This window comes from Pseudoliparis swirei, chromosome 13 (genome assembly GCF_029220125.1).
Source record: "Pseudoliparis swirei isolate HS2019 ecotype Mariana Trench chromosome 13, NWPU_hadal_v1, whole genome shotgun sequence".
Classification (NCBI taxonomy): Eukaryota; Metazoa; Chordata; class Actinopteri; order Perciformes; family Liparidae; genus Pseudoliparis; species Pseudoliparis swirei.
Window position 1 is genome coordinate 6,976,360 of NC_079400.1, and position 26,727 is coordinate 7,003,086.

Here is a 26,727-nt window from a genome sequence, read left to right on the forward strand (position 1 = left end):
GTGGATTTCTGTAGACTAAAGGCACAAAACGAATGAGTGTCAACAGTTAAAAGATGCTTCAGAAATTTAGAATTTGTTCATGTCATGAAAACAAATCCTGACGAGCTGCAGTGCTGAAGGAGTTGGTAAATGTCATGTGACTTGGATGAGCCTGATTTATTCTGCTTTACTATGTTAGTTGTGACAAGACACTGAATCTGTGAGAGTAACAATACATGTGCAAGTCATTGGGAACAATGGTATTCAAAGTCGTCAAAGCATCCCGGCTGTGGAAGCTTTCAACACAACCTACCACGGGGAAATCCTGACATTATTTTGTTCGCGACAACCAATGGAACACTTAGGTTCATGCACCTTGTTTTTTCTCAGTATTGATTGATATTTGATAGTTTGATATTTGTCACAACGCTGGTAACAAACTCCTGTGTGTACAGAAAATATGAGACCACAGCCAGCCGCCGGTTATCTTACAGCTAGCATGGTTCTTTTTAAAGGTATCCAAAGTCATCTATTCATAAGCTCTCACATTACAGTTTTGTAGTTTTGCTGACACACTTTCGGCTCATTGAGCCAAAACTCTACACACACAAGCCAAGACACACTTGGAGATCAACATCTCACATTGATGACAACAAATTAATGGCACTTTTTGGTTTACAAAACACTGATTTCTTGAGTTCTTTGTATTCCTTTTTCATTTTCTCATACAGACTTCTGTGAGACATTGTTCTACGACTCACATTCAAATGAAGACACAAATCGAAAGTCTTCAGAAACATCATATACAACTTAGTTTTTGCCATGACAGGTTTCACAGGATCACAGCATACAATACGGTATGTTGTTATACGACTTGGGAGCACAAGTAGCAGAAGCAGTAACCGCCCCACTGTGCTCACCGCTGGATAAACAGATATTTACCATCACTAATGATGATTTTCATATTTAGTGGCAGGCTGATGGAGCGTTTACAGATTCAAGCTGAACAATAAGACATTACTGCCATCTTGAAGGAAATGTCATTTAGAAAATCAGTAAATGAGGATTACTGTTATCATAATGATGTGTTTGTCTTCTATCGCTGAATAAATCACTGGCAGCGCTCCAAGCAAAGTAAGACACACATCAACATACAACAGCATACTAATCTCACATAACTCGGATTTCTTCTCATACAAGTATCACTGGTGGTTTATTGTTGTGGTCAAATGCAGCCTGGAGTGGGAATTTGAATTGGACCCCCACCACCCTCTGTGGTCATGGCTCAGAAACAGATGCAGCTTTGTTTTTCAGCCTTGGTAAAAGTGTGGACAATCAGGTAGTGTCAATGGCATGGCCCTCCACTCAAGGTTTCTTTATCATCCTGAACTGAAAGAATTCTCACATTATGCCTCTTAGAGTTCACTTTTCAGGCTTTGTGTTTGAGGTTAAAGACTTATGTGGAGTCATGTAAAGACCACCTTCTTTCAACACAGTTAAGATTACATCTATAAAAAAGAGGGTGCCAGGCATCAAGAAGTTAAGCAGAGTTCACCAGCTGCTTCTTCTCCAAGATCCCTCCAGCTCGCATCCAGATCTAACACTTCTTTCATGTTTGACCCAGTTGTACAAGACGGAGAATGACAAAGAGAAAGAGAGGCGGAAGAAAAGTGATAAAAAAGACACCAGTGGAAGAGAGCGTTAAGGCAGCGAGACGGATTGAGAGGAAGATGCAGAAAGTGTGGAGAGGAGCAAACGCAGGAACACTTGGAGTGAAAGAGTGATGGCGGGAAAAGAGAATGACAAAGGTGTAGAGAGAGAGAGGAAGAGAAAGGGGAAAACAGAAAGGCAAAGCTAAAGGCGCCTGGGAAGGAGGGGATTGGGCTGAGCAGGAGGGAGGAGGGAAGCTCTGCTTCTAATAAAGCGAGTGTATGTGAAAGGAGGTGCTGAAAAGCGTTAGACTGAGCAGAGAGCTGTGTAGAGTGAGAGAGAGAAAGGAAGAGAGAGCGTTAGAGAGAGGGGGAGAGAGAGGGGGAGACAGAGTGGAGGAAAGAGAGAGAGAGACAGAGGAAGAGAGGGGGGCAAAGAATAGAAAGAGCATTTTGTTGCTGCTGAGAAAGAACCCATGTCTGCACAAAGAGGTAGGTGTACTGCTCTGACTGGCACACACACACAGACACACACACACAACACACACAAGAGCAGGACATCCTTATCACAGAAGTGAATCCGGCAGCAGGATGTACCAGAAGTCGATACAGACAATGTTAAGTACCACTGAGAGTGGGTGAGTGTGTGTTCTCTTCCCACTGTGTGACTTGCCTTTTTGCATGTAGCAGCTGTGTAGCAGTGTGAGGCAGGTGTGTGACTTCCCCCCCCCCCAGCATGTGGCCGAGTGTGCGTAAGGACGGCGTAAGCAGGTGCCTGTGTATTTTCCATTTGTGATTCAGCAGGAGGTTTAGGGTCTGTGTGATCGTGAGGATGAACAGTGGCACTCCCACGATCATGTGAGCTTTATGGTAGTTTATCAGGAAGAGAGCATGTGACTGAGGGTGATGGTGCAACTTTCTCTGAATAGCTGAATTGGGGTTTGAGTTTAAAAGTAAATATGTTTGACGTATATGGTCCAATTGTTTTTTGTTGACAAGTCCAATGTGAAGAGCAGAGTTGTGTGAACTCAAGCAAATGTGATTTGCACCAACATTATATGGGTTTTTTTAGACTATATTTAGAACATCTCATTTTTATAGGTTTGGTTTCTCCTCATTTGGCTTAAAATGTAAATTCACCCTAATTACAAAAACTAAAAAAAATAATGCCGTGCTTATAGTTTGGCGCTGACATTTTTGTCTCTTACACCCTGTTAAAATACAAGATATGGAATTCCATGTGTATTACTTGCTTTGAACTATTGGTCAAACAGAGAAAAGCAATGGTTTCCAAAAAGCGATTTCCAAGATATTCTGGACATTTTTGTTAAACTATGTTTGAATTATTTAATCACCAGTAATGGAATTCAATTCACCTCCATCAATTGATGTTTGTTCTTAATTTGGGTGACTTGATCCTTTTAAGATAAACTAAGCCGAATATAATTTGCACCCAAAAAGTTAGTTGTATGCGATTCAGGTTTCAAATCCGGAAAATATATAAAAGTCACATTTGTGAGTGTGACACATATTAAACTCCATTCACCATCGTTAATTGGGAGGGAAGCAAGGAGAAATCTCTGAGAAAGAAAGGGTTTGGTTTCTGAAGGCAGAGATATCCCACAATTACCAACACGTTCTGCATGGTAAGATACCGTTAGAGCAAGTAAGAACATGATTGGTTCTTTTTGCAATTAGTTTTTTTTTCCCTTTAAATTTCACAATATCATAAAAAGGTTGAAAGCTAGCTTACATTCAGGGACTACAGTGGTAAAATATGACAACTGTTTCTCCATGACCATAATGATTAACTTCAAATGAATAGTTGTGGCTTTTAAATTTCACAATATCATAAAAAGGTTAAAAGCGAGCTGACATTCATGGACTAGTGTTAAAATGTGACAACTGTTTCTCCATGACCATAACGATTAACTCCAAATGAATAGTTGTGGCTAATATTTCACGACAATGGATGTTCATAAAGAGACAACCGACAATATTTTTCTTCCTCTGCTGGAAGTCAGGGGAAATCCGACAGAGAGTCAGTGTCAGTCAGAGACTGGAGGCCGGACTAGACAGCAGTGAGGACGGACCACTTCCCTGTAGCGGCCAGAGATGCTTCCTCTCATTTCTAATCATATGACGCTGCCAGAGGTTCCCTTTTTACAGGAAGCAGACGATGCTGTTTCACAACAGGGGGACGAGAATATTTATAGAGCTGAGAGTTGTTGTCTTTTTCAACGTTAAAGACAAACAAAAGTGTTCAAGATTCATTGGAAAACCTTGATGCAAGGAGCCCAGTGACAACTCTAGGACAGTGTTCAGAGGCTTAATGCTGTTGTGTGTGTGAACGATGTATCAATGACGTGCTATATTGACTGGTTCTTTATTACATCATTTCTGTGTTTAGATATTTGGCTTTTAACCCTTGTGTTGCCTTCGGGTCATTTTGACCCGATTCAATATTTAACCCTCCTGTCGCCTTCGGGTCAATTTGACCCGATTCAATGTTTAATGTCGGTGTTCTTTCGGGAGTCAACAAACAAACATAAAGTACCTCACACTTAAACTTGGAAAACAATATTAATTCTAATAATTTTCTGGAGATTTTAATAGCTGGGGTCATATTGACCTCAAGGGTAAAATATGTTAGTAAATATAAAGGTAACAGGAGGGTGAAACATTGAATCGGGTCATATTGACCCGAAGGCGACAGGAGGGTGAAACATTGAATCGGGTCAAATTGACCCGAAGGCAACACAAGGGTTAAACAGTACTAATATATTGCAGTTATCTATCAGCTGGAATTTTTTATTGCTTTGTCTTGTAGTGTCACATGAGGGCCCGAGGGCATGCTAGGGAGGGAAAGGGCAGGCAGGCAAGGGTGGAGTCAGGAAAGTAAAGCGCCCCGGAGGAGAAGGTGGTTCCTTAAACAGAAAACTCAACAGAGTCCAGGTTACGAGGTCTTCCTCTTCGTAGTCCTTTGTATTCCGTTCCTCCACGCTGGTGTCCAATCCCATACTGTTGCCTAGCTCCTCTCCGCCATGTGCGCTCCCTCTGCCCTTTCTGAAGCTTCCCAGCCCTGCCTCAGTTGGGCACCTTAAGCACCTCCAGCTGGGTGAGTGATTAGGTTCCTTACTGAGTGACAATGACCCAGAAGTGTCTAAGTGGCCACCATGATAAAAGCTGTTTGAGTTCTCTAGATGCAAAGGAAAGGAGCTTCAATGCTTACTTACTTAGCTCCTTTCGTATAGGAAACACTAGACCTTCCTTTTTGAAAGGAAAGGAGACAATTCCGCCCCACAATCCCTCGCGGCCGCAATATTTAAAGTGACGCACCATTCAGCCGCGAGACGATCATGACCGACAAACGCAGATCATCTAAATAACCGTTGCTATAACTTGGAAATACATTAAATAATCTGTTAAACCTGCTGACAAACTACGAACGTTACATTACAGTTGCTGAATATGCTGTAAAGTGATCAAACTGCAGTAAAGTGATCAAACTGCTGTAAAGTGATCAAACTGACTTATTTGATATTCTCTCTGGTCGTGGAGTGCAGCCTCGGCCCTCATTCTTTTATTTGAATGAAAGGGTTCAAATGGATGAGCTCTTCAGTCAGTCATGTTTTTTTGATTACCATCTTTTGAATAAATAATTTTGTCCCGTATAAATTATATTTCACAATAAAACCATAACCATAAGGGATATGAGACATTGTTAGTGTCATAACATATTAATTCAGCATGTGTGCAACAGAACAATGAGACAGCTTGTAGCTTTGTTCTCCGTGTGACAATCTCTCAGTTTCACTTTTCTATTCTTCTTTTCTATTCCAACCTTTCTAATAAAGTAATACTTTGAACCTAGTTGTTCATCTTGTCTGCACGATGCAACATTAAGTACACAGACGAAATATCTAGAAATATCTAAGATGCGCTTTTTGTGCTCCATCTTTGGAACGTTGTAGTTTTGACGCTGCAGACCGACGTCCCTAACCTCCGCCTGCCGTCGCTTCATAACCACGTAGTTTAATGAACGTGGCGTTCTCCAAACGCCGCGATTGTCTTTTCCTAACTCATGAATTCTCCTTCACCATCTTTCCTTGACCCTGTGACATTTTCCAGAGAGGTTGCGGAAAAGTGGTTCGAATTATAGGTCAGGTCATTCGTTTCATATTCGACCGCCCTGGCGTGTCGGCCGCTGATCATGTGTGGGAATGTAGCGCCCCTCCGCTACATGTCCTCTTGTTATTAATGGCTGCAAGTTTAAATGTGGGTGCGGATCAAGAGACATTAAGTACAATTTTGATTTGTTGGTTCTTTATCAAAGCATTTCTGTATTTATATTTTTGGCTTTCCGCCTCAACCTGTCAGAGTAACGTAGAGCTGTGTTTGCTTCTCTGCAGTTATCAGTCAACTGCAGTTATTAATTGCTTTGCGCCTTCAGGTACTTTCTCATGAAATATCCCTGATATAATAATAAAATATTCCTTCTCTCATCTTGTGGTTTCCTTCCATCTTTCCTTCCTTGCTTCTCTCTTTCAATTCCTTCTTTAGGCCAATAAACACCAGGGGCCTATTTTTTTTATGCAATCAATTTGCAGTTTACTCTTTCAACATGTTTTTTCTTGTTGGTCATGAATACAATACAGTACGACAAGAACAATATTACGCAGTAAGAAAAGTGGCCCTTATTTGGAGGGGTACATTTTTGAAAACTTTTGCCCAGCAAATAAAAGCCGTCAACAAATCAGAATGAGTGGAGTGGGTAAAGTTGCACCTGTTCATGAGAATAACCACAACACGGAGGTGTTAACCAAGATGGCAAACTTTATTCCTTCTTTCAACCTTGACAAAGGCAACACAGACCAGATTCACTCCTTCACTTCTTTCCTTTCCTAATTAAAGCCCTAGTCATATAATATCAACGTGCAAGTATTTTGCATTTTGGTGTCGTTTATTTGTTAAGCTCCAGGGGATTGAAGCTGTTTTTAAAGCATGACAACTCTGATATGGAAAAATTAGTCCTTTAACTTTGGATACTTGATGAACATTTTACTGCCGATACTTATTTACTAACAATGTTGTGCATTTTTTCACCAATGCATTGCCAATTGTCCTTGATTAAAAGGATTTAAATAACTGGTGTTCGGCGCTTGTGGTGACCGCGCCTACGTAACATGTAGGCCTATTACCCGACAATATTCATGTACATGTATCCACACACCGCCTATGACTCGTTAGAGCAGAACCATCAAAACAGGACAACAAATGTAAGCCCTGCCTGGGAGGGACGTCGTCTCGTCTTCTGAGTATTCTTATTAAGTGTCACTCGAGATTCTTCTTCATCATCAATTTCTTCAAACCACCTCCGGTGGACGAGAAGCTACAACACAAGCTAAATAAAAACTCTTTCCTTCAGCGAGGGATGTTCATCGAGATAAACACGACAACGTTATTTTTGTCTCTGCTGGAGGTCAGGGAAAACCAGACAGACTTAGAGTCAGTTCGAGGCCGGACTGGACAGCAGTGAGGACAGACCACTTCCCTGTGGCGGCCAGAGATGCTTCCTCTCTGACGCTGCCAGAGGTTCCCTTTTTACAGGAAGCAGACGATGCTGTTTCACAACAGCCGGGACGAGAATATTTATAGAGCTGAGAGTTGTTGTCTCCTTCAACGTTAAGGACAAACGAAAGTGGACAAGATTCATTCGAAAACCTTGAAGCAAGGAGCCCAGTGACAACTCTAGGACAGTGTTCAGAGGCACAATGGTGTGTGTGTGTTCATCCTTGAGGAGGATTGGCACGAAATGTATTTTTAATGTTGAATGTGCTACGTTTAGGGATGATAGCACCTTTAGAGCAGTACTTGCCGATACAGAGTATTGCAATTGAAAAAGTGTTTTTATTTTCATCGATATTTCCCACTTTCTGATTTTAACAAATGTAATATAGAACAAGATGATGTTGCTGACATTTTAACGTTCAATATTATGTTTTCCTGATACAGAGAATAGTTTGCAGTATAAGTTAATGATGAACCGTGTTATCAGTTAAAGAGTGAACAGCAATATTACACATTTTAAAAAGCTCAGCAGAAATCAGAGGAACAACTTGTGACATAAATGAGAACAGCTGATCCACCTTAAAGATCAGTCCACCTTAAGTGTGTGGGGCAGCCTGAGTTGTTGGGAACCTAGCTTGGGTCTTCTTATATAATCAAGTGCAAGAATAATATACAGTACTATACAGTCTGCACTTCCTATCAATCATTGTAAAGTGCTTTTGATTAAAATTAGTATTGGCTTCTTACATCTATTTTAAATATTGGAGCATAATAGACATTGTAATGTCACAGGAGGTCACCTGGGTGGGGCAGTGAAAGGTACAGGCACGTGCACAGATAGAGCCCTAGTGGTGCTCAAGCACCAGCCCCTTTGCCCTGGATGAGAAAAGTGCCCTTTTTGCTGGAGCCCACTTTTTTCATTCAGTATTTAAGAATAAAAGTTACTCTCTCTGTCATAAACTCCCCCCAAATGTGTTTTAATATCCGACGGGGCATTTATTTGAGTTCTTGTGAGAATTTCGCCCTGACATGCTCCGCGACGCTCACGAGCCCCCCCCGCCCCTCCCTCCTTCTCCTCCACTTCCTCCTCCGCGCAGTGCTCCTCGCGCCACCAAACGGGTGCACCTCCTTCTCCTCTGACCCGCAGCATCAGACACACAGGTCATGACGGTGTTTGTCCCCTGACGTTGTTTTATGAAAAAACATTAGCGCTGCTGAAAACATGACGTCACAACTGGTCCGACGTTTCCTAAAAAAATAAACAAACAAAAACTCGTCCAGCTGTTTACTGACGTTAGTTATGTTTAGAGAATAGAGAGAGGGAGAGAGAGGAGAGAGAGAAAAGAGAGAGAAGAGAGAGAGAGAGTTCTTATTCCGTTCTATTCAACAGGGGCTATTCTAGGATTTGCATGGCCAGACTGAAAAAAAAATCATAAGGCCTCTCTTGTTTAGAGGGCCGGGCCAAATGTGGAGGCGGGCCGTATCCGGCCCGCGGGCCTTAGTTTGAGGACCACTGCTCTTGGCTGTTGATGTCTATCAATATCGCTCATTTTGAAAATGACGTAAGAGGGCAATACGGATCCGTATCAGACCAGTGAGGAGGGCGATACGTGGCTGGCATGACGACCCATTAGCCAATCAGAACGCTTGTACTATTGTTGCTATATAATAATTCATCTTTATTCATAAAGAAAATGTAAGCTAGTGGTCTGATGCTGCCCAGAGGAAACGCAGGTCGAGGACAGCATCATCAGTGTAATGCTGCTAATGCTTCAACTCTGTCAGAAATATTTTTTTTGGCATTGGGTGCCCTTTTTTGGGGTTTGAGCACCTGCCCCCCAAAATGTCTGTTCGCGTGCCTGGAAAGGTACGTGGGGTTTAAATGAAGGTGAAGGTTTACGACGATAATTCCTTTCGATCAAAAACAAAAAGTCCATTAATAAACGTGAAGCGTCCCGCAGGAGAAGGTGGTTACTTAAACAAAAAACCTCAACACAGCAAAGTCCAGCTTACGAGGTCTTCCTCTTTGTAGTCTGTATTATTTTCCTCCACGCTGGTGTCCGTTCCCATACTGCTTCCCCGGCTCCTCTCCGCCATGTGCACTCCCCTCTGCCCTTAATGACGCTTTCCAGCCCTCAGTTAGGTGCCTTAAGCACCGCCAGCTGGGTGAGTGATGAGGCACTCTGGGAGATGTGGTGTCGGGCGGCCACGCCACAAAATGTGGGAATGTAGCGCCCCTCCTCTACATGTCCCCTTGTTATTAATGCCTTTTTCCATTTATTGTAAACATTGGAGTATGCCTGCAGGTTTAAGGCTGTACTTAATATACATGAAGTACAATTCTGATTGGTTGGTTTCTTTATCAAAACATGTATGCACGTAGAATTGAGTATAACCAATAAGTGTTATATTGTATTGTGTGTTAGGATTTAATAGATGTATTAAGCATAGGAATAACATGTCTTGAGCAAACTTGGTTGATTTAAGAAAAAGGAAGCAGGTGAGGGGCTCAGGAGGGGCCAGGTTGCGCAAGTTTCTCTTTTTCAAATTCAATGAGTGTTTGCGTGGTTGATATGTTAAATGAGGTGACTGTGTCTGCCTCCCAGACTGAAGATGGAAGCTGGTTCCATAGAAGAGGAGCTTGATAACTAAAGGCTCTGGCTCCCATCCTACTCTTTAAGACTCTAGGAACCACAAGTAGCCCCGCATTTACTGAGGCCGCTCTCTAGTGGTGCAATATGGTACTACAAGCTCCTTAAGATATGATGGAGCATCACCAATCAAGGCTTTGTAGTTTAGTAGAATAATTTTAAATGTGATTCTTGATTTTACAGGGAGCCAGTGCAGAGCAGCTAATGCAGGAGTGATGTGATCTCTTTTCTTAGTTTAGTGAGTACAGAAGCTGCAGCATTCTGGATCACCTGGAGGGAATTAAGAGATTTATTAGAGCAGCCTGATAAAAAGGAGTTGCAGTAATCTAGTCAACGAACGTGTGAACCAGTTTAAGAAAGGAGACAGGCGGAAGCTGCGAGGAGGTTCTCACACGCTCGGCCGGAAGGGCCAGGTTGCACCAACGGTGAAGCAAAGCAAGTTCCCCCTTTTCTAATTATTTGTGACTATTCCTTTGTGAAATAAATGTTTAAATTGTAATAATGTATGACGAAACTGAGTTGCGTATCAGAGGAGGTAAAGATGGAGAGGAAGGAGTAGAGAAAGCAGGGGGGAATAAGAAACGGAGTGGCAAAATAGATAAACCTGTAGGAGGGGTTTATCTCACGGATCTAACAGTATTTATATTTTTTCCTTTCCTCCACAACCTGTCAGAGTAACATATAGCTGTTTGCTTCTCTGCAGTTATCAGTCAGCTGCTTTTTTTATTTGCTTTGTGCGTGAGTACTTTTATTGCCGATTCTTGTTTACTAAAAATGTTCGGCGCTTGTGGTGACCGCGCCTACGTAACACATGTAGGCTACTACCCGACAATATTCATGTACATGTGTCCACACACCGCCTATGACTCGTTCGAGCAGAACCATCAAAACAGGACAACAAATTGAAGCCCTGCCTTGGAGGGACGTTGTCTCATCTTCCCGTCATTATACAACCACAATCTCATCTGTGTCACCCTTTGAGTCATGGCTGAGTGTAAAGTAACAACCCTCTCAGTATCTGCTGATTCAAAACATGGGTGGAGATTCTTAAGTGACAAGGCCAGGATGAACTTCCTCGTCGTGTGCTACTTTGTGTCAGGATGGCACATGAGGAAATCCTATAAACGGTGTACCTTGGCTTTTATGTGTGTGTGTACGGTGAGTGAGGCCCTGTGTTTGTATTATACCTTTATTGTCCTATACTGTTTAAACTTACAAAAAACTGTTTGAAATGTGGACTTCTTTTTGGCAGAATTTGCAGTTTTTTAAATCTAGTTAGTGATTTAATTAAAGTTTAAGTATCAACAGTCAACTTGAGGTAAGGTATTTTATGTAACACTGTTGTTGGATGTTGTCTTTGTCGAATTATCATCTAAATGCTGCTCTTCTAAGCAAGACTTCTTTATTCTGCAGGTAACACAAGTTAATGTTAAAACTCGATCGAACATACACTACCGTTCAAAAGTTTGGGGTCACTTAGAAATGTCTTTATTTTTCAAAGAAAAGCACTGTTTTTTTAATAAAGATAACATTAATAAAAAATACACAGTATACATTGTTAATGTGGTAAATGACTATTCTAGGTGGAAACGTCTGGTTTCTAATGAAATATCTCCATAGGTGTATAGAGGCCCATTTCCATCAACTATCACTCCAGTGTTCTAATGGTACATTGTGTTTGCTAATCGCCTTAGAAGACTAATATCTGATTAGAAAACCCTTATGCAATTATGTTAGCACAGCTGAAAACAGTTATGCTGGTGATATAAGCTATACAACTGGCCTTCCTTTGAGCTTGAAGTTTGAAGAACAAAATTAATACTTCAAATATTAATCATAATTTCTAACCTTGTCAATGTCTTGACTATTTTCTATTCAATTTTCAATTCATTTGACAAATAAAAGTGAGTTTTCATGGAAGACACGAAATTGTCTGGATGACCCCAAACTTTTGAACGGTAGTGTACTTTAAAAAAAACTTCCTTATGAGTTGAAGTTAGTCTTAAAGCTAAATAAAAAGCTCTTTCCTTAGCTTGTTAAAAAGCTCTTAAAATCCTTCAAATGTTTGCATTAAACTCTTCAAAAAGAACCCCAAGAGAAACACTTAATGAAAACAGATGTCGTGTTTTTCAGCGGTGTTCTTTTTCCACAGCGTACATTGAAGCATCCTCACCCTAACACTGCACGTAGTTTACAGATGGGACGGTAATGGAAAAACTGTGGACGTGTGCATAGATGCATATCTTTTATGTGCTTTGGAACGTGGGAATGCTTTTGTTGGTCCAAAGTGTCGGGTGTTTCAGTAATACATTACTTTTAACAGGAATGAAGACATGAAATGCCGCAATTTCATTATTATTACAAGACAAGTAAATCATTACCACAGGAATCTAAGTCATTATTGTTGTCATGTTATCATTCATCCACAGCTGCACCAGCAGAATAAAAAAATCCCCCTGAAGTCCTATTACCAAAATTGAGACGGCTTCAAAAAAGGTTTACTCGCTTTACTTTCAATTAATCATATTGATTAGTCTTCACAATATCACCCACAACTGGATTTGTAATGAACTACAATAAACCTGAGCTTCTGCGGTTTGATTACTTTCTAGAAACAACATTATCTGTTATGGGATGAGTGTTGTGGAGGACCCAAACGCACGCAACACAGTAGCTTCAGAATAAAATTCAGGATTTTATTCACCTGAATGCATAAAACCAAAAAAACAAGAAACAAACCAATCTCAACACGGGGAGAACTGGCAGTCTAACTCCAAAGTCGGGAGGGCAACTCAACCGCTCTCTGCTGATCCGGCGTCGGGAGGGCAACTCCACCGAGCCTGTGCGCTGCTGCTGAACCACTGGTTTTACCGGAACGACCTGACAGCGCGCCAGAGAAAGACATGGTCCCTATAACCAGCGGTCCCCAACCTTTTTTGAGCCACGGACCGGTTCAGTGTCAGAAATTATTTTCACGGACCGGCAATATAAATGACGTAATAAATATGACGTCATACAATTATAGGAAGGGCATAAAGTGCCAAAACTACAACTCATCATTACGCCGAATGAGTGTGAGCCGTGCGCTTGTTGACCTGCAACGAGCCGCTAATGGAGACGGCGACACAGACGTGTGTTTGGTCCGCTGCTCCTAACCGAGTTCTGGTCGCTGTCATTAGAACACCGGCAGAGTTGTTGTGTGAAATGTCCCTTAAGGCCACCGTCATTTGCATCTCCAACACTTTCTTCTAGCTCGGACGGGCTCGATTCACCGGGTGGGTTTGTTTACAAATGGGTTGCAGGTCTATTCTTTTGCAGTCGGGTCTTTTGTAGTTGGAGTACCGCTCAAACTCTTTTAAAAGCCTCTTCCACCCGGTCAACGTCTGAAACATGTAGAATATTCCGCTGTTCGCTCGCCCACACAGCAGCGACTTTATCGGCCAACTTGAAAACAGTTGTCATTTCCCTGAAGTGACAGAATTAATTGAGCAGGTTGAATATGTTTTAAGATTCTTTGTCACTGAAATGTGCCGCCAGCAGAGGGTTCGGCACGTGAGACTCGCCTGCAGCGATAAACCCGAACTTTAAGACTGATGAACGCGGCTCAGACGTACACACGGGTGGATCCGGTCCTTTTTCAAAATAATATATTTTTCCGACTGATTAAAAAAAAACTTTATTTATTCACTTTTTTTCCGCGGTCCGGTTCCAACCAAGCCGCAGACCGGTACCGGGCCGCGGCCCGGGGGTTGGGGACCCCTGCCTATAACCACTGCTGGTGATTACCAGAAACTCACCACAGCTGGTCCAACGGAAGCGGGCGTGGCAGTGGGCGGAAACCGGGGGTGGATACTGTAGACAGACAACACCACACAGACAGAAGGGAAACAAGACAGGGAATCACACACAAGGAGCAGACAGGAACCCTAACATTATCCTCTTTCATTTATAATGCATAGTGAGGTTGTTTTGGTTAAAGTAGCTCAAACGTATTGTAATCAGTACGCTTGTAATATTACAAAGTAACTTTAAACAACGCGCTCCTCACTCCTTCACAAGGGTTATTCTTTGTTTTAGGCTTGAGATTAAGCTAGGGTTGGAATTTGCCATGGGTCGGTGTAAAGGCATGTGGTTGTTATTAGGTTGTTAGGGAATGAGTTATGTCATTAAAAATCCTAAAGTACAAACATACTAATATGTGTGTTGAGGCCAAAATGCCTGGTGGTCCAATCAGTGTTGATGTTCCAAAAGAGTTCCTCTGTGATCTCATGCATTTCATTTGCTTCTTAGGTAAGCCCTATTTTCTGTTTCAACGTGTTTGTGAATATGTATCTGTACCGAGCTGCCAACATCACCATCATCATCATCTTCAGTACACATAATGCACTAACAGTCTTTCTCTACTTTATACTAAAGGCAATATATGGAGGGAATTTGACTAGAAACTAAATGTTCCCTCTTCTTCTGAACGCCTCTCAAACTGTCACCACTGCCCTCACAGAATTTTGTTCTAGAAAATCACATGGGGTTTTCTTGATTGGCACCAGCTGTCAATAATAAAGTTGTTTATTAATGCCAGCGCTGGCTGTTTACTTGCATCAACAGCTGCACTCACACATTAATAAAAATAAACTATAGAAATGACAATATAAATCAAGGCAAGTGAAGACATTGGAAAACGACTGAACATTCCTGGCCTTGTTGCAGATGTGCTTCGTTTTCAAGGAATCCCAAAAATACCTTGAAGCGTTATACGTTCGCACAGGCGAGTTATGCAGTCAGTTAGTCTATGGACCATCACTAAGATTGTCCCTGTACGACCCGTTGATATGGTTTACATCAGGATCATTGTTCTTTATGTTGACTGTTATTATCTGAAGATTTGACATGTCATTGAAGTGTAATTTATTTCTTCATGCAAGCAACTGAAAAGCAATTTTCCTCCCTGAATGTTATACTTTGAGTCCAGAATAAACCAGAAGTAGTTCCACCCAGACTTCCCCGGCAGTTGTTCCAATATCTGGCAAAGCTATAGGGACAAGTCGTGAATCAAAATCCATTAAAGAGACCTTCGGGTGACAACACAAGTTATTGCATTTTTCTATGGTTAACATCTAAGTGTCAGAGGGTCACCATGAGTATGGGGTCACATCTGTGCATAGAGCAATCACAGACCTGTCACATGCATTAAAAAATATATTTCTCTTCTTTCATACTTCTAGTGTTGCTTGTTTTTTGTAGGTGCTTTATATATAATTGCTATTTTTAATATTGTAATATCACATTTAGTTTAATTTGAAAAACTTGAAAAGGTTGACTTTGACACTTGTAATTAACGTCCAAATCAGTATTAGAATTTTATTTTAGTTCGTTTTTTATATATGCATCAACCCAAAAATCCCAAACTGTGCGAGAAGTAAGGAATAGTAATCTCTCATTATTCATTATGCATTAACATGAATTATTATTAGTTATTTTCAAACGGAAAGCACCGTTTGTTGTGTTTGATAGCGTGGGTTGTTGTCGTCGTCTTATCTCCCGCTCACCAAGGCTCAAGTCTGGTTGCAGCCACCTGATGCTCCGCATTTAAAAATGCAGCGAGGCGACAACACAACTTGCCACAATATAATTTTTCAAGCAGCTGTAGTTTGATACAGATTGCCTTAAATGAGCTGACCGATGACACAGTTTCTGTGACATAGAGGTGTGTGGAAGCATTCGGCTGGGTGACAAAATGATGTGACATAGAGGTGTGTGGAAGCATCGGGTGACAAAATGATGGCCCTTTCCAGAATACACAGTGAATATGAGACATAGCTGGACTACTCCGAGACTGTCTGCTGAAACAGCTACCGGATAATGTGTTTAAAAAGCAGTAAAATAGCTGTGAACTTTGGTTGTTTGCTTAGTGAAATGGGTTCGTCAAACAATTACAGGATACTTTGTGGTAGCTGCGTGTGTGTGTGTGTGTGTGTGTGTGTGTGTGTGTGTGTGTGTGTGTGTGTGTGTGTGTGTGTGTGTGTGTGTGTGTGTGTGTGTGTGTGTGTGCGTGTGCGTGTGTGCACGTGCTTCCTTCCGTAATGTGCAAGTCTTCGAATCAGCTCTCTCAAGGAGAGGAAGGGAATGATAAGTGGTAGAACTTTTGTTTAAAAATGTCTATTTGTGTAGTCACATGTGTGCAGCCAGATATAACAGAATGGATCTGTCAATGGATCAACACATTTGCAGGCAAGTCATGTTTTGGATCTGCACTCACAAGCCCACACACCAGCTCACCAGTAACGCCTATTCTTTTAACACAAACACACACACACACACACACACACAGTCTGGGAGAGAAGCAGGGGATTCCGATCCGTCACAGAGATGACATCATCGCCAACCAGGGATAGAAACAGCTAAACAAGGGAGTCCCCACTTCCCCTCCCTCCTACACATCCCACAGAATGAACAGAGAAAGAGAGAGAGAGAGAGCGAGAGAGAGAGAGAGTAATGCCGGGGTGAGTGCCTCTCATTAGTTTACAGAAAGAGAAGGAGGGGGAGAAAGAGAGAGAGAGACCCTTTAAGGGGTTCACATGCACAAAAACACACATCGACACACGCACAAACACACTTTAGCTGTGTCTCCATAGTAACCAGCTTTGCTGCCCTATAGCTTGGGGAGGAAATACCAAAATCAGTGCTTCAGGGCAGCTCCACCAGAGCCACAGCTCTTTTCTATAATCCTCTGTCCGGCCACGACGGAAACACCTCTCCTCTTAACCCTCTGCTACCTCCCTCTGTCCATTCTCCCCTCCCCATATTCCCCTCTACCTCTCTCTTCCTCTTTCAATCTCTTATTCTCTCATCCCTCCCTCTCTCTCTCTCTCTCTCTCTCTGTCTCTGTGGCTCTCTCCCTCCCCTGCCAGTGGTAAGTTCATTGAAGTAGACAACAGAGGTAAGTGTTCTCTTTTGCAGTCTGTTGAGCAATATCGTGCTGCTTTTAATGTGCTTTAAGTCTCTCTCTCTCTCTCTCTCTCTCTCTCTCTGTTCTCTCTCTCTCTCTTTAAGTTTCAGTCTCTGTGTGTTTTCCCAGAGTAGATAGTTGGGTCAGGTTTGTCATTGCCGCATGTCCTGCTGATGCAGTGTGTGTTTGTGGCTTTCTATGTCCTCATGAAATGTGTACTGTGCTCTACAGTTGAGTCCCTTTCTGCAATGAGTGTACTTTGCTAGCTGTCATGCATCTAGATAGTGTCTTCTAGTTTACATAACCTGGTCATAATCAAACAATCATGTGTGCAGACAAGTGTGTGTACTTTACAGTTCAGGCTTGTTCATCACTCTTTTCCATCAAAACGGCCGTGTGAATATACAGACCTCCTATTATACCCTTCTTTGTCCCTTTATACAGTAACCTGGTAATATATGTGCCTATACAGTATAATCTACAATACTGTGTGTGTGTGTGTGTTTTTCAAATCCCATTGTAAAGAATGGGAATCAAACAAAGCACTAACAAAGACAGCGATCATGTATATTTACGATTAGAATAATACCTACAACAGGATGTTGAGATCATAAGTTACAGTGAATGATTGCTGTAGCTTTAATCATAATAGGTCAGAATTTTTTTATTGTATGGCATTTTTATAAACACGCCAGCTATTTCCACCAGTTGTTTTCCTTTTGATCGTGTTCCAAAGGGGAGTCGTGTTGATCTTTCAGCTTTACCTCAGAACTTTAAAGAAACAATGAACCGCTTTGCACGAGTTCAGAAAAAACAAATCAGTCAAATCCATCTGTAGCTCTTGGTAACAAAACAACAACAACAACACAATTAAAGACATTTGTAAACCCACGACAGGCTCTCCCTCATACATACAAACACACGTGCTGTGACATCACTCACATCTGGATGCAAAATTGGCTAACCCTCCATTCCTCTTTCCAATGTGTCCCCATCTTCCCCCTTTCAACCCCTCTCGCTTCTCCTTCCTGTCTGTCTGTGTTTCCGCCCCCGCTCTCAGCGATGAAAGAGAAGAACCCCTGGCACACGCCGGTGACCATCATCATCACTGTGATTGGTGTCATAGCGATTGTTGCCTTGGTGACGGTAGCAGTTTTGCAGAACATGCCCCTCCTCCAAAAGTACAAGGTATGGAAGAGGAAAAGACTAAAGTGTTGTCGCTTTGGGGCTGTCGCCCACTGCATTACTGCGGGATCTCTGTCCAATGTGCACAAGCCAAATATGGTCTCTTGTCAATATGACCTCAACCTGTACAGGTTCTAGAAATGCACTGCCAAAGAAGGCCAGTGGATGTGAATATTATATCATCACTCCTTTTTGTTACAACCCGGAAAGAGTCACATAGCTATCCTTGAGATTACAGTGTCCAGTGTTCTGTTTTACGACAGTTCTGGACTAAACTATATTTTTATTTGCACAGTTAAGTGCTATACTTCTGGAAAGTTTGTCTGGGAGCTAAACAGTCTTTATACTTCAAGTGTAACTCTGGATGGACGTAAAGTAAACTCTTCAGTACTGAACTGGAATCCTCACTTCTGTCTCCACTCAAGTATGGGATCGTGCTGGACGCCGGCTCCTCCCACACATCTCTTTATATCTACGAGTGGCCGGCGGAGAAGGATAACAACACTGGGAGAGTTGAACAGAAGCATTCCTGCACAGTCGACGGTAAGCGCTGCACAATGTCGTCACAGACACACATTGCCCTCACAGTATTCAGCCACTAATGTGTGCTAATGAAAATATTTAAGAAAGCGCTATCATGAATCTTTATGTTTACACAGTTCATCACGAGGAGCGTTTCGTATAAGCGTTATTAAATATTAAAATGATGTAGCACTAGAACATGAAGAACTAAAGTGTCTTTATGTGTACATATAAATACTGATGTAATTGTTGTTACTTATGTCTAATAATTCATACTTTTAAATGGCTTAATACTTTGAAAATAATGTAATCATTTCAACTCAACACCACTTTTTTGAACTTCTCAACATGTATGGATTATTGTATTGGAAGAGAGATTTATTACCGTTGCATTGAAAATGCGGAAGGTTATGTTTTGATCGCCGTGTATTTATTTATTTATTTATTTGTATTCGTGTTATTCGCATAACAAAAAAAGTTTTAAACCGAATCGCATGAAATTTGGTGGGATGATTGGTTATTATCCGGGGACCATTTGATTAGATTTTGGGATCGATCGGGTCAAAGGTCAAGGTCAAGGTCATGAAAAGGTCAACATATTCTTGAATCGCATGACATTTGGTGGGATGATTGGTTATTATCCGGGAACCATTTGATTAGATTTTGGGACCAATCGGGTCAAAGGTCAAGGTCAAGGTCATGGATAGGTCAAAATCGTTTTTTTACCATAGCACGGTCAATTTCTATCCAATTGGCATGCAACTAATGCCACAATGTTCATAATTCAATGCCCAATCTTGTGATATGCGAAGGTATGCGCTCTACCGAGTGCCCGTTCTAGTTAATAATGAATTTGTATTCATGGCTACAGATGTAAAAGCTTATTATATGGTCATGGTATATTTTGTCCTTAAACTGGCAGGGAAATCCAGATGTGTCCATCCAGAGCGCCTCGGCCTCAAGCAACTTCTTATTCAACCAAATCTCTCTAAATGATTAAAGCCCCTTTTTATCGCCCCTTTAACGTATAACAGAGAGGTCTGTCCCACTGAATCAGCTCGTCTTCTGTAAGTTCATTTAACTGCTGCTTGAAATTAGTGTTCCTTTACCTTGTGAGAAATCAAAAGTAGTTTAAGCATGGTTGCCCCGACACTTCCTTTCAAGCCACTGTCGGTGTGTGTGGGGCTCCCTCTTCCTGGAATGTACATGAGGTAACACAACTTGAACTAGAACACTTTCAATGATACCATCTGGGGGATTCCCATGGACAATAGGATTAACACGCTTCTCTGAGAAAGGCTTGCTTAAAACCACACTTTACAGTTTGTTTGTGTAAAAAACAATGAAACTAGAACTGTTTTGAAAGGTTTAAGGAGCTGGGCTGAGTGCCACAGTCAGAGTAATAAAGTATTGTGCTATCAACTCAAACATTCCTAGTTTTAGTCTTTACACATGTGATCAAGGCATGTCCTTTGACCCACTGCATCCCCGAAGAGGTTAACTGCTGGACATCACTTCAAACAAAGCAATTTAGGTGTTGAATTCTTGGTAAGCACACTTCAAGGAAGCGGACGCATTGATGACTGATTGATTGATCATCTCCACGCTTTTCTTTCTCCATAGCAATTTCCCTGCCAGTTAATTGGTTTTTACAGATGAGGCTAGGTTCTCTGAACTCCCGGCTCCAATTACGTTTTATAGTCGCTATTTAAGCGAAATGACTACAACCTCCTCTTGATATTTCGCTCAACTTGCAGGTCCAGGTATCTCCAGCTATGCGTCTGCTCCCCTGAAGGCTGGGGAGTCACTGAGGGCATGCATGCAGGAGGCCGAAGAGTGGGTGCCCAAAAGAAGGCACCCAGAGACCCCTCTTTACCTGGGGGCTACTGCCGGAATGAGATTGCTCGAGTACGGCAAACGGGCACACACACACCCATGATCCATCATCAAACATGCATCCACTAAAAGTAACACAGCATGTGACACACTGACGTATCCCAGCCCTCTATACCTGTGCTTGTGTCGGCAGTTGAAGTGCCACAATGTGTAGCCTATTCATATGCCTGCTTTGTGATTTAATGGCAGGAATATGTTACCGTCGGATCGATTATATATGACGCAGTCTATTTATTATTTATGGGCTGCTGTATTGATTTGAATTATGGATGTGAATCAGTTTAATTAATTTCTGTTGGAAGCAGCATGGAGAACAAAGTGGTGTCAGACAAGGTCTTTGAGGCAGTGGAGGCAGCCCTGGAAAAATCCCCCTTTTCCTATCAGGGGGCGAGACTACTCAAGAGCCAGGAGGAGGGCGCCTTTGGCTGGGTCACAGTCAACTACTTGGATGACCGCCTCAAACAGGTCTCGCCTTGTCGTGACTACTTTTAAATGTGCATTATGTGTCATCGTGCTCCTGTGGTCTACTGACTTTAACACCTTTTTGTCTCTGCTGTAGGGCTTGGAAACCACCGGCGCCCTTGACCTCGGCGGGGCCTCCACTCAGATTAGCTTTGTATCCGATAATTATGACGGTTCGGAGTCACTTAGCGACTCCGTCAATTTCCGACTTTACGGAAATGACTATAACCTGTACACTCACAGCTTCCTGTGTTATGGGAAAGACCAAGCACAAAGAATCAGGCTGGCCGACCATACTCAAGTAAATTGCGACTTTTTTCCTCCGTCGACAGTATTGATCTCTTCAAATCTAATCTAATCTGTAATCATTTAGGATTTAAGAGTGAAATGATATGCTGAAATGTGCAATAATGCTGACTTTAAATGTACTTAGCTTACTCTCTGTATCTCTTACACCTCTCTATCTTGCTCTCTTTTCTAGTCAGGTCCAAAAATAGTAGCAGATCCTTGTTCCCACCCTGGGTACTCTGAAACAAAGAAGTACTCTGTCCTCTATGACAGCCCATGCGTGTCAGACAGGAAACCACAAGGTGCTCCTGAAACCTTCCATCACACCGGGACAGGAAACTTCCGAGAATGCCAGGAAGTTGTCAAAAAAATCTTCAACTTTGATGAATGCAAATACAGCCAGTGCTCTTTCAATGGGGTCTTCCAGCCAACTCTGCAGGGGAAATTCGGGGTAAGTTATCAAGTTGTCTCACTTACATCTGGTGGTATCTAGCCATGCAGATGCTTCGCACTGCACCAATGTATAACATTGTTCTTTGAGTCGCACATTGCATTTTTAACTCCAATTGAATAACCCAGACATCGCTGTTGTGCACAGTTCTTTTCCCAAATAAATATTGAGAGTAACAGAATGATCCAGATTAACAGAGATACTGTTCCTGGAAAGAGATGTTGCTGTTGTTGATTTTGCAAATGAGAATAAAATATTTATAGACTGATTACTTTAGAGATCATCTCCTTTTGCCTCATCTCTTCCTCCCTCCCACTGTAGGCTTTCTCTGCGTACTACTTTGTGATGGACTTCCTCAATCTGGCTGATACATCCATCCCTCTGGAAGATGTCAAGGAAAAGCTCAAACTCTACTGCGCAATGCCTTGGAGTCAGGTTGGGGCATATTTATGCATCAGTTACAAATCAAATCCAGCCCTATTTGTCTGATTGCCTGTCTTAAGTCTTGCACAAGGCCTTTCATTAATGATATCACCGCATTGAACTTGTTTGAACAGATCGTGCAGCAGCATCCAAAGACAAAACCAAAGTATCTGGCTGAGTACTGTTTCTCCGGCACGTACATCCTCACCCTGTTGATAGACGGATACAACTTCACCTCAGTGAGCTACTCCAACATTAAATTCGTTCAAAAGGTTAGTAGGTCACAGTCCACTCCTTTCCTCCCTCACACATCAGAGCTATTTGAGTTTCGGCCCTTCCTCGCTGTCAAATCCCAGATACTCAGCCTCAACATCACTCTTTGTCCTCCTCTCTCACTTCATATAATCCCACTTTAAAACATTGATGTGAATAGCGTTACTCTTGTCTAATGAAACAACAAGAGCAACTTGACCGGAAGAGGTCACCTGATACACACTTGCTTAGTCCAGTCAGATAATGTAACTGTATAAGCCTTTACTATAACGGTAAGTGTCTACTTACCTTTAGTAAAGCCTCATACAGTTACAGGATATAGCTCTGCTGTTTGAGAGAGCTCTGAAACAGCAACAAGGATTCTGCTGAGAATCACCCAATATGTCTTGAATGATTGTTACAAGTAGTCCAATTTATCCTGAAGCATTTTCATGATGCTTATATTATAAAGAAATAATGTGAACAAGACAGTTTTTCCCTCTACTGGACGAGTCAAGGCAAAATATTACAAAAACACATCCAGCCTATGACAGCAAACCAACAGGTGTTGTGATGACGCAGCAACCAGAATAATGATAGTGATAAAGTCGGCTAATAATGGGAAGGCCAGACTGTTGCAGGTCAGCTGCAGTAGAATAGAGAATGAATCATTTTCATATGCAGTCTATGGTATGAACACAGTAGTGTCATGTTTATGGTTAGATAAGCACAATAGACAATAAAAACAGGAATTTCTCAAATATTTTTTAAATAGATTAATTTATAAATAAGTTAAATCAATTGTTAAGCATGTTATAATTTGATATTTAATTGGGCAATAGGATTAATATTTTATTGAATTGAACATCATTTAATTAATTGTAATTAATATTAATCCATCAATAAATCAAATATATTATAAAGGGGTTTACAAAAACAATAAATACATTAAAATCTTAAATAAATACATTAAGCCTGATCTAAATATATAATAAAAACATGTTTTTTGGTTCTGTGTATGTTATTGTGTTGTAATGTTACTACATTTGTTTTCTATATTTCTATGTTTTGATATATACTGTAGAGGTATTTTTCAGAGCAGATATTGTGATTTCAAATTCCTTAAGCAAAAGTAAAAAAATATTTATGCCAGAAGAAGTGAGTGCCCCACATTAAAAGTGCAGTGCACCTCCAAGTGGTACTGGCCTGCAGGACATCAATAATTAACAGTGATCGTTTTCCCTCTTCCTGTGTTTGTGTCTAGATAAAAGGAAGTGACGCAGGCTGGACGTTGGGCTACATGTTGAATCTGACCAATATGATTCCAGCCGAGGCTCCCGACACTCCCCCTCTGCCCTACGCCGGCTACGTCTCCATAGTAACCATTATTGCAGTACTGATCATCATCCTCTTCCTCGTCAGCTTGCGCCCTCTCTGGCCTCGCTGCTCCAAACAGCAACAGATCGTATGAAAACACGTGTGCACAGACGTGTGCACACCAGACGTGTGCACAGACGTGTGACGGCGAGTTAGGGGATGTCTGGGAGGTTGTGTTGGCGTGTTCTACCAATTTCTTTTTATAAGATAGTCAACGTTTGTGGGGTGAAAGGTCAACGTCTACTGCACACCAACAGTCCTGCAGCTCATGGCAAATACTTTCTCTACTCTTTCTACTGAGTGTTGCTTCTTCGGTTGATGGACAGTTCTTGTGTGTGCAAGCTTGTATGTTTGAATTTGAATGGGTGCTTGGGTGTTTGCGTACATATATCAGTCTGCATGTATGGGTCTTGAATTATGATGTGAATATGATACTGTACTGTGTAAATAAATGGAATAACCCTTGTTTATATAAAATGTTTAAAATTGCTTATCATTTGTAAAAAAACAATCAATTATAAAAAGGTTTAATTTTGCATTATTTATTTACATTGTATGCAAACATCTAATAGGATTTTATAAAAACAATGACAAAGTTTTGCTCATAAAATTTGCAAATTGACAAAAATCATCTTCGGAAAAAACTAATTACAAATTGCATTCTTTTATTTCTTGTGATTTTAACCCGTTGTTTCGGCTGTTGCACTAGCTCGTGAGTAAAATGGAATATATTTAAAAAGCAACCCTCAGTTGTGACAATGCCTACATTAGATTTTTCTATAAAACCTTCAGCAGCAAAATCCCAGTAACAAAATCTCTTTTTGTGCATAAAGTGAAAGTAGTGCCCTCTTGTGATGAAAGAGCAGTATGATTACTCCATTAAAATTATAATCAATGCCCAGTTTATGAGATACAGCTAGCTAAAACCAATGCAGTCTAATACAACAGTCCTGCAATAAGTCTTCCCTTTATGGAAATCATAATTTTGTTATCGTTTAAGAAAAACATTGATTAAACTTCATGATAATTATGGAGGCTGCAGTTTGGTGCTGTTGAACTATTTTGTTATTATTTTGTCTTAAATAACCTTTTAAAGGAATCTGATGACATAATCTCCAGTCGACCAACTGATCGTACGCCTGATTCCCTTGTGCTGCTTTCCTAATGCAAATACCACCATCGTTTATATATAATTCTCGAGTGAAAACTGTGCCACTTTGGAATTACACCATCAAGACGTTGGCAGGAAGTGGAACCTTGTGGGGTTTCCCTCCGTTGGGGGGGTCCAGCCCTTCCTCTGTGTCACGGATAGAGCTCATGGGAACGGGAGCTGCACAGCAGACCGAGAACACAATGCCGTCCCGATAATCTGTGGGTGGTTCCTCTGTTACGCCACACAATGTCTGTTGGTGTTGGCAACGGCAGAAAGCCCCTTTTAAGTGATTAAGTGACCCGGCTTACACGCACATGTACACGCACGTGTGCTCAGGCTCCTTAGAAACACACACATGAACAATAGAGGTCAAAGCCGGATTTCGATTGCCCGTCTGTCAAATGCTCAAATGTTTTCCAGACAATCCGTCAACTCAGTTTGAGAGGAGGTCCTGTTCGCCGCGAGGCGCCGGCTTGCTGTGCAGCCGTAAGGAAGCGGCCTGCTCCGACACAGAAGGGATGACCGGCAGGTGATCGGTCACGGGACTCGAGGGGTCGCTCTGCTCGTAGCTCAGGTGGTCCTGGTCGATGATGTTGGTGGTCTCGGAGTCCAGCTCCCGGACATTTTCTAGGTAGAACCTCTGTGTGAAGCGTCTCATCTGGGGAAGCTCGTAACACGTCTCCAGCAGCACCACCACAAGCACTAAGCCCAGCAGCAAGTACACTGGGAGAGCACACACACACACACACACACACACACACACACACACACACACACACACACACACACACACACACACACACACACACACACACACACACACACACACACACACACACACACACACACACACACACACACACACGTACACACGACAAATCAAAGATCAGTGACTTGTAATATCACATCGAGGTTCATTGATTACATAAAGGGAGGAGTAGCTTTCTTTGTTTAGCTTGTCAATCAGAAAACAGGATGAACCTGTAACGAATATATTAACAAAGTCTACAACTTGAATTCAGATGTTTGTGATTTTTATCTTTTAACCTCAGTTAAAAGGATCACATTGCTCTGCAGCAGGGGGTCCCAGATTGGGAGTCGATTATTTCTATTTGCCAAGAATACAATATTTATCATTCGTTAATTAAGATGTACTTGAAATGTGTTTTTTTATTTTTGTGTTAAATATACAATTCAATGGGGGAAAAAAACATGAATGACTGGACTAGTTCATGTGATATTGTCCAAATGAGCAGAACATATCACTGGTATGTAAATAATAAAACAAGTCTGCGGCCCCTTTAAGAATTAGGACGTGGTATTGATGCGAATACGAAAGATAGTTTATCCGTCTTTCCTTTACAAACAGAAACAATATTTCTCTCTTTATTTAAGAAAAGTTCATATTTGTGTTCACTGTGGCTGAACAATCCGTCTCTCGTTATATACTGAATGCAAGCACACCTACAGAGATAAATCACACTCTCCCTGATGGATCCAATCTATGAACTGTCTGAAACGTATCGGCGGGCCCCCCAAAAAATTGCTACACGCGCAAACATGACACTCGCCTTGGGCTAAGCCCCCCCCCCCCTTTCTCTGAATACTAGCACCGCCCCTGCTTGGCAATAAACCCTTCCTGATCATCTGATATGCTGTTAGCGTGCAGTGGCCTCACAGAACAGCTCACATGGCTGTAGGCTCTTACTCTTGTTGCTTTCTCCCTGTGACATACTGGATACTTTATCCTCTCAGCGCCTCTAAAAATCATTCAGTTGAAACATGACAAGAAAAAAAAAATTGTCTCTGGTTTTACGGCTTACAACTCAGACACATCCTGATGGAATTGGTCACCATCCAACAAGGTCGGGAGCCACTTCTCTGCAGGATGAGAAAGTGTAATAACGCTGGAGCTCTTTAAA

The 26,727-nt window shown here is 41.7% G+C and overlaps 2 protein-coding genes across 4 annotated transcripts in view; one reads left to right on the plus strand and one right to left on the minus strand.

Moving 5' to 3' along the window:
* Nucleotides 1-26,727, minus strand: part of LOC130204143 (potassium channel subfamily K member 1-like) — a 40,471-nt gene that overhangs the window by 12,045 nt on the left and 1,699 nt on the right. Inside the window, exon 3 of one of the 2 annotated variants that reach the window (XM_056430699.1) lies at nt 24,175-25,528. The exons of the other annotated variant lie outside the window; for it this stretch is intronic. Coding sequence (XP_056286674.1) covers nt 25,239-25,528 — 290 coding nt within the window. The 3' untranslated portion in view covers nt 24,175-25,238. Of the gene's footprint in view, nt 1-24,174; nt 25,529-26,727 lie in introns of those variants that run through there. 2 annotated transcript variants of the gene reach the window in all.
* Nucleotides 2,090-24,141, plus strand: entpd1 (ectonucleoside triphosphate diphosphohydrolase 1). 2 transcript variants are annotated; one of them, XM_056430698.1, is made up of 10 exons: nt 2,090-2,120; nt 17,857-17,984; nt 18,407-18,524; nt 20,261-20,411; nt 20,705-20,864; nt 20,959-21,162; nt 21,343-21,600; nt 21,922-22,035; nt 22,158-22,295; nt 23,540-24,141. In XM_056430698.1, the coding sequence occupies exons 1-10, from the start codon at nt 2,105-2,107 to the stop codon at nt 23,744-23,746; spliced, it is 1,494 nt and encodes a 497-aa protein (XP_056286673.1). In that variant the 5' UTR covers nt 2,090-2,104; the 3' UTR covers nt 23,747-24,141. The 2 variants fall into 2 exon arrangements, with proteins under 2 accessions (XP_056286673.1, XP_056286672.1); XM_056430697.1 differs by lacking the exon at nt 2,090-2,120 and having other exon boundaries at nt 16,958-17,984.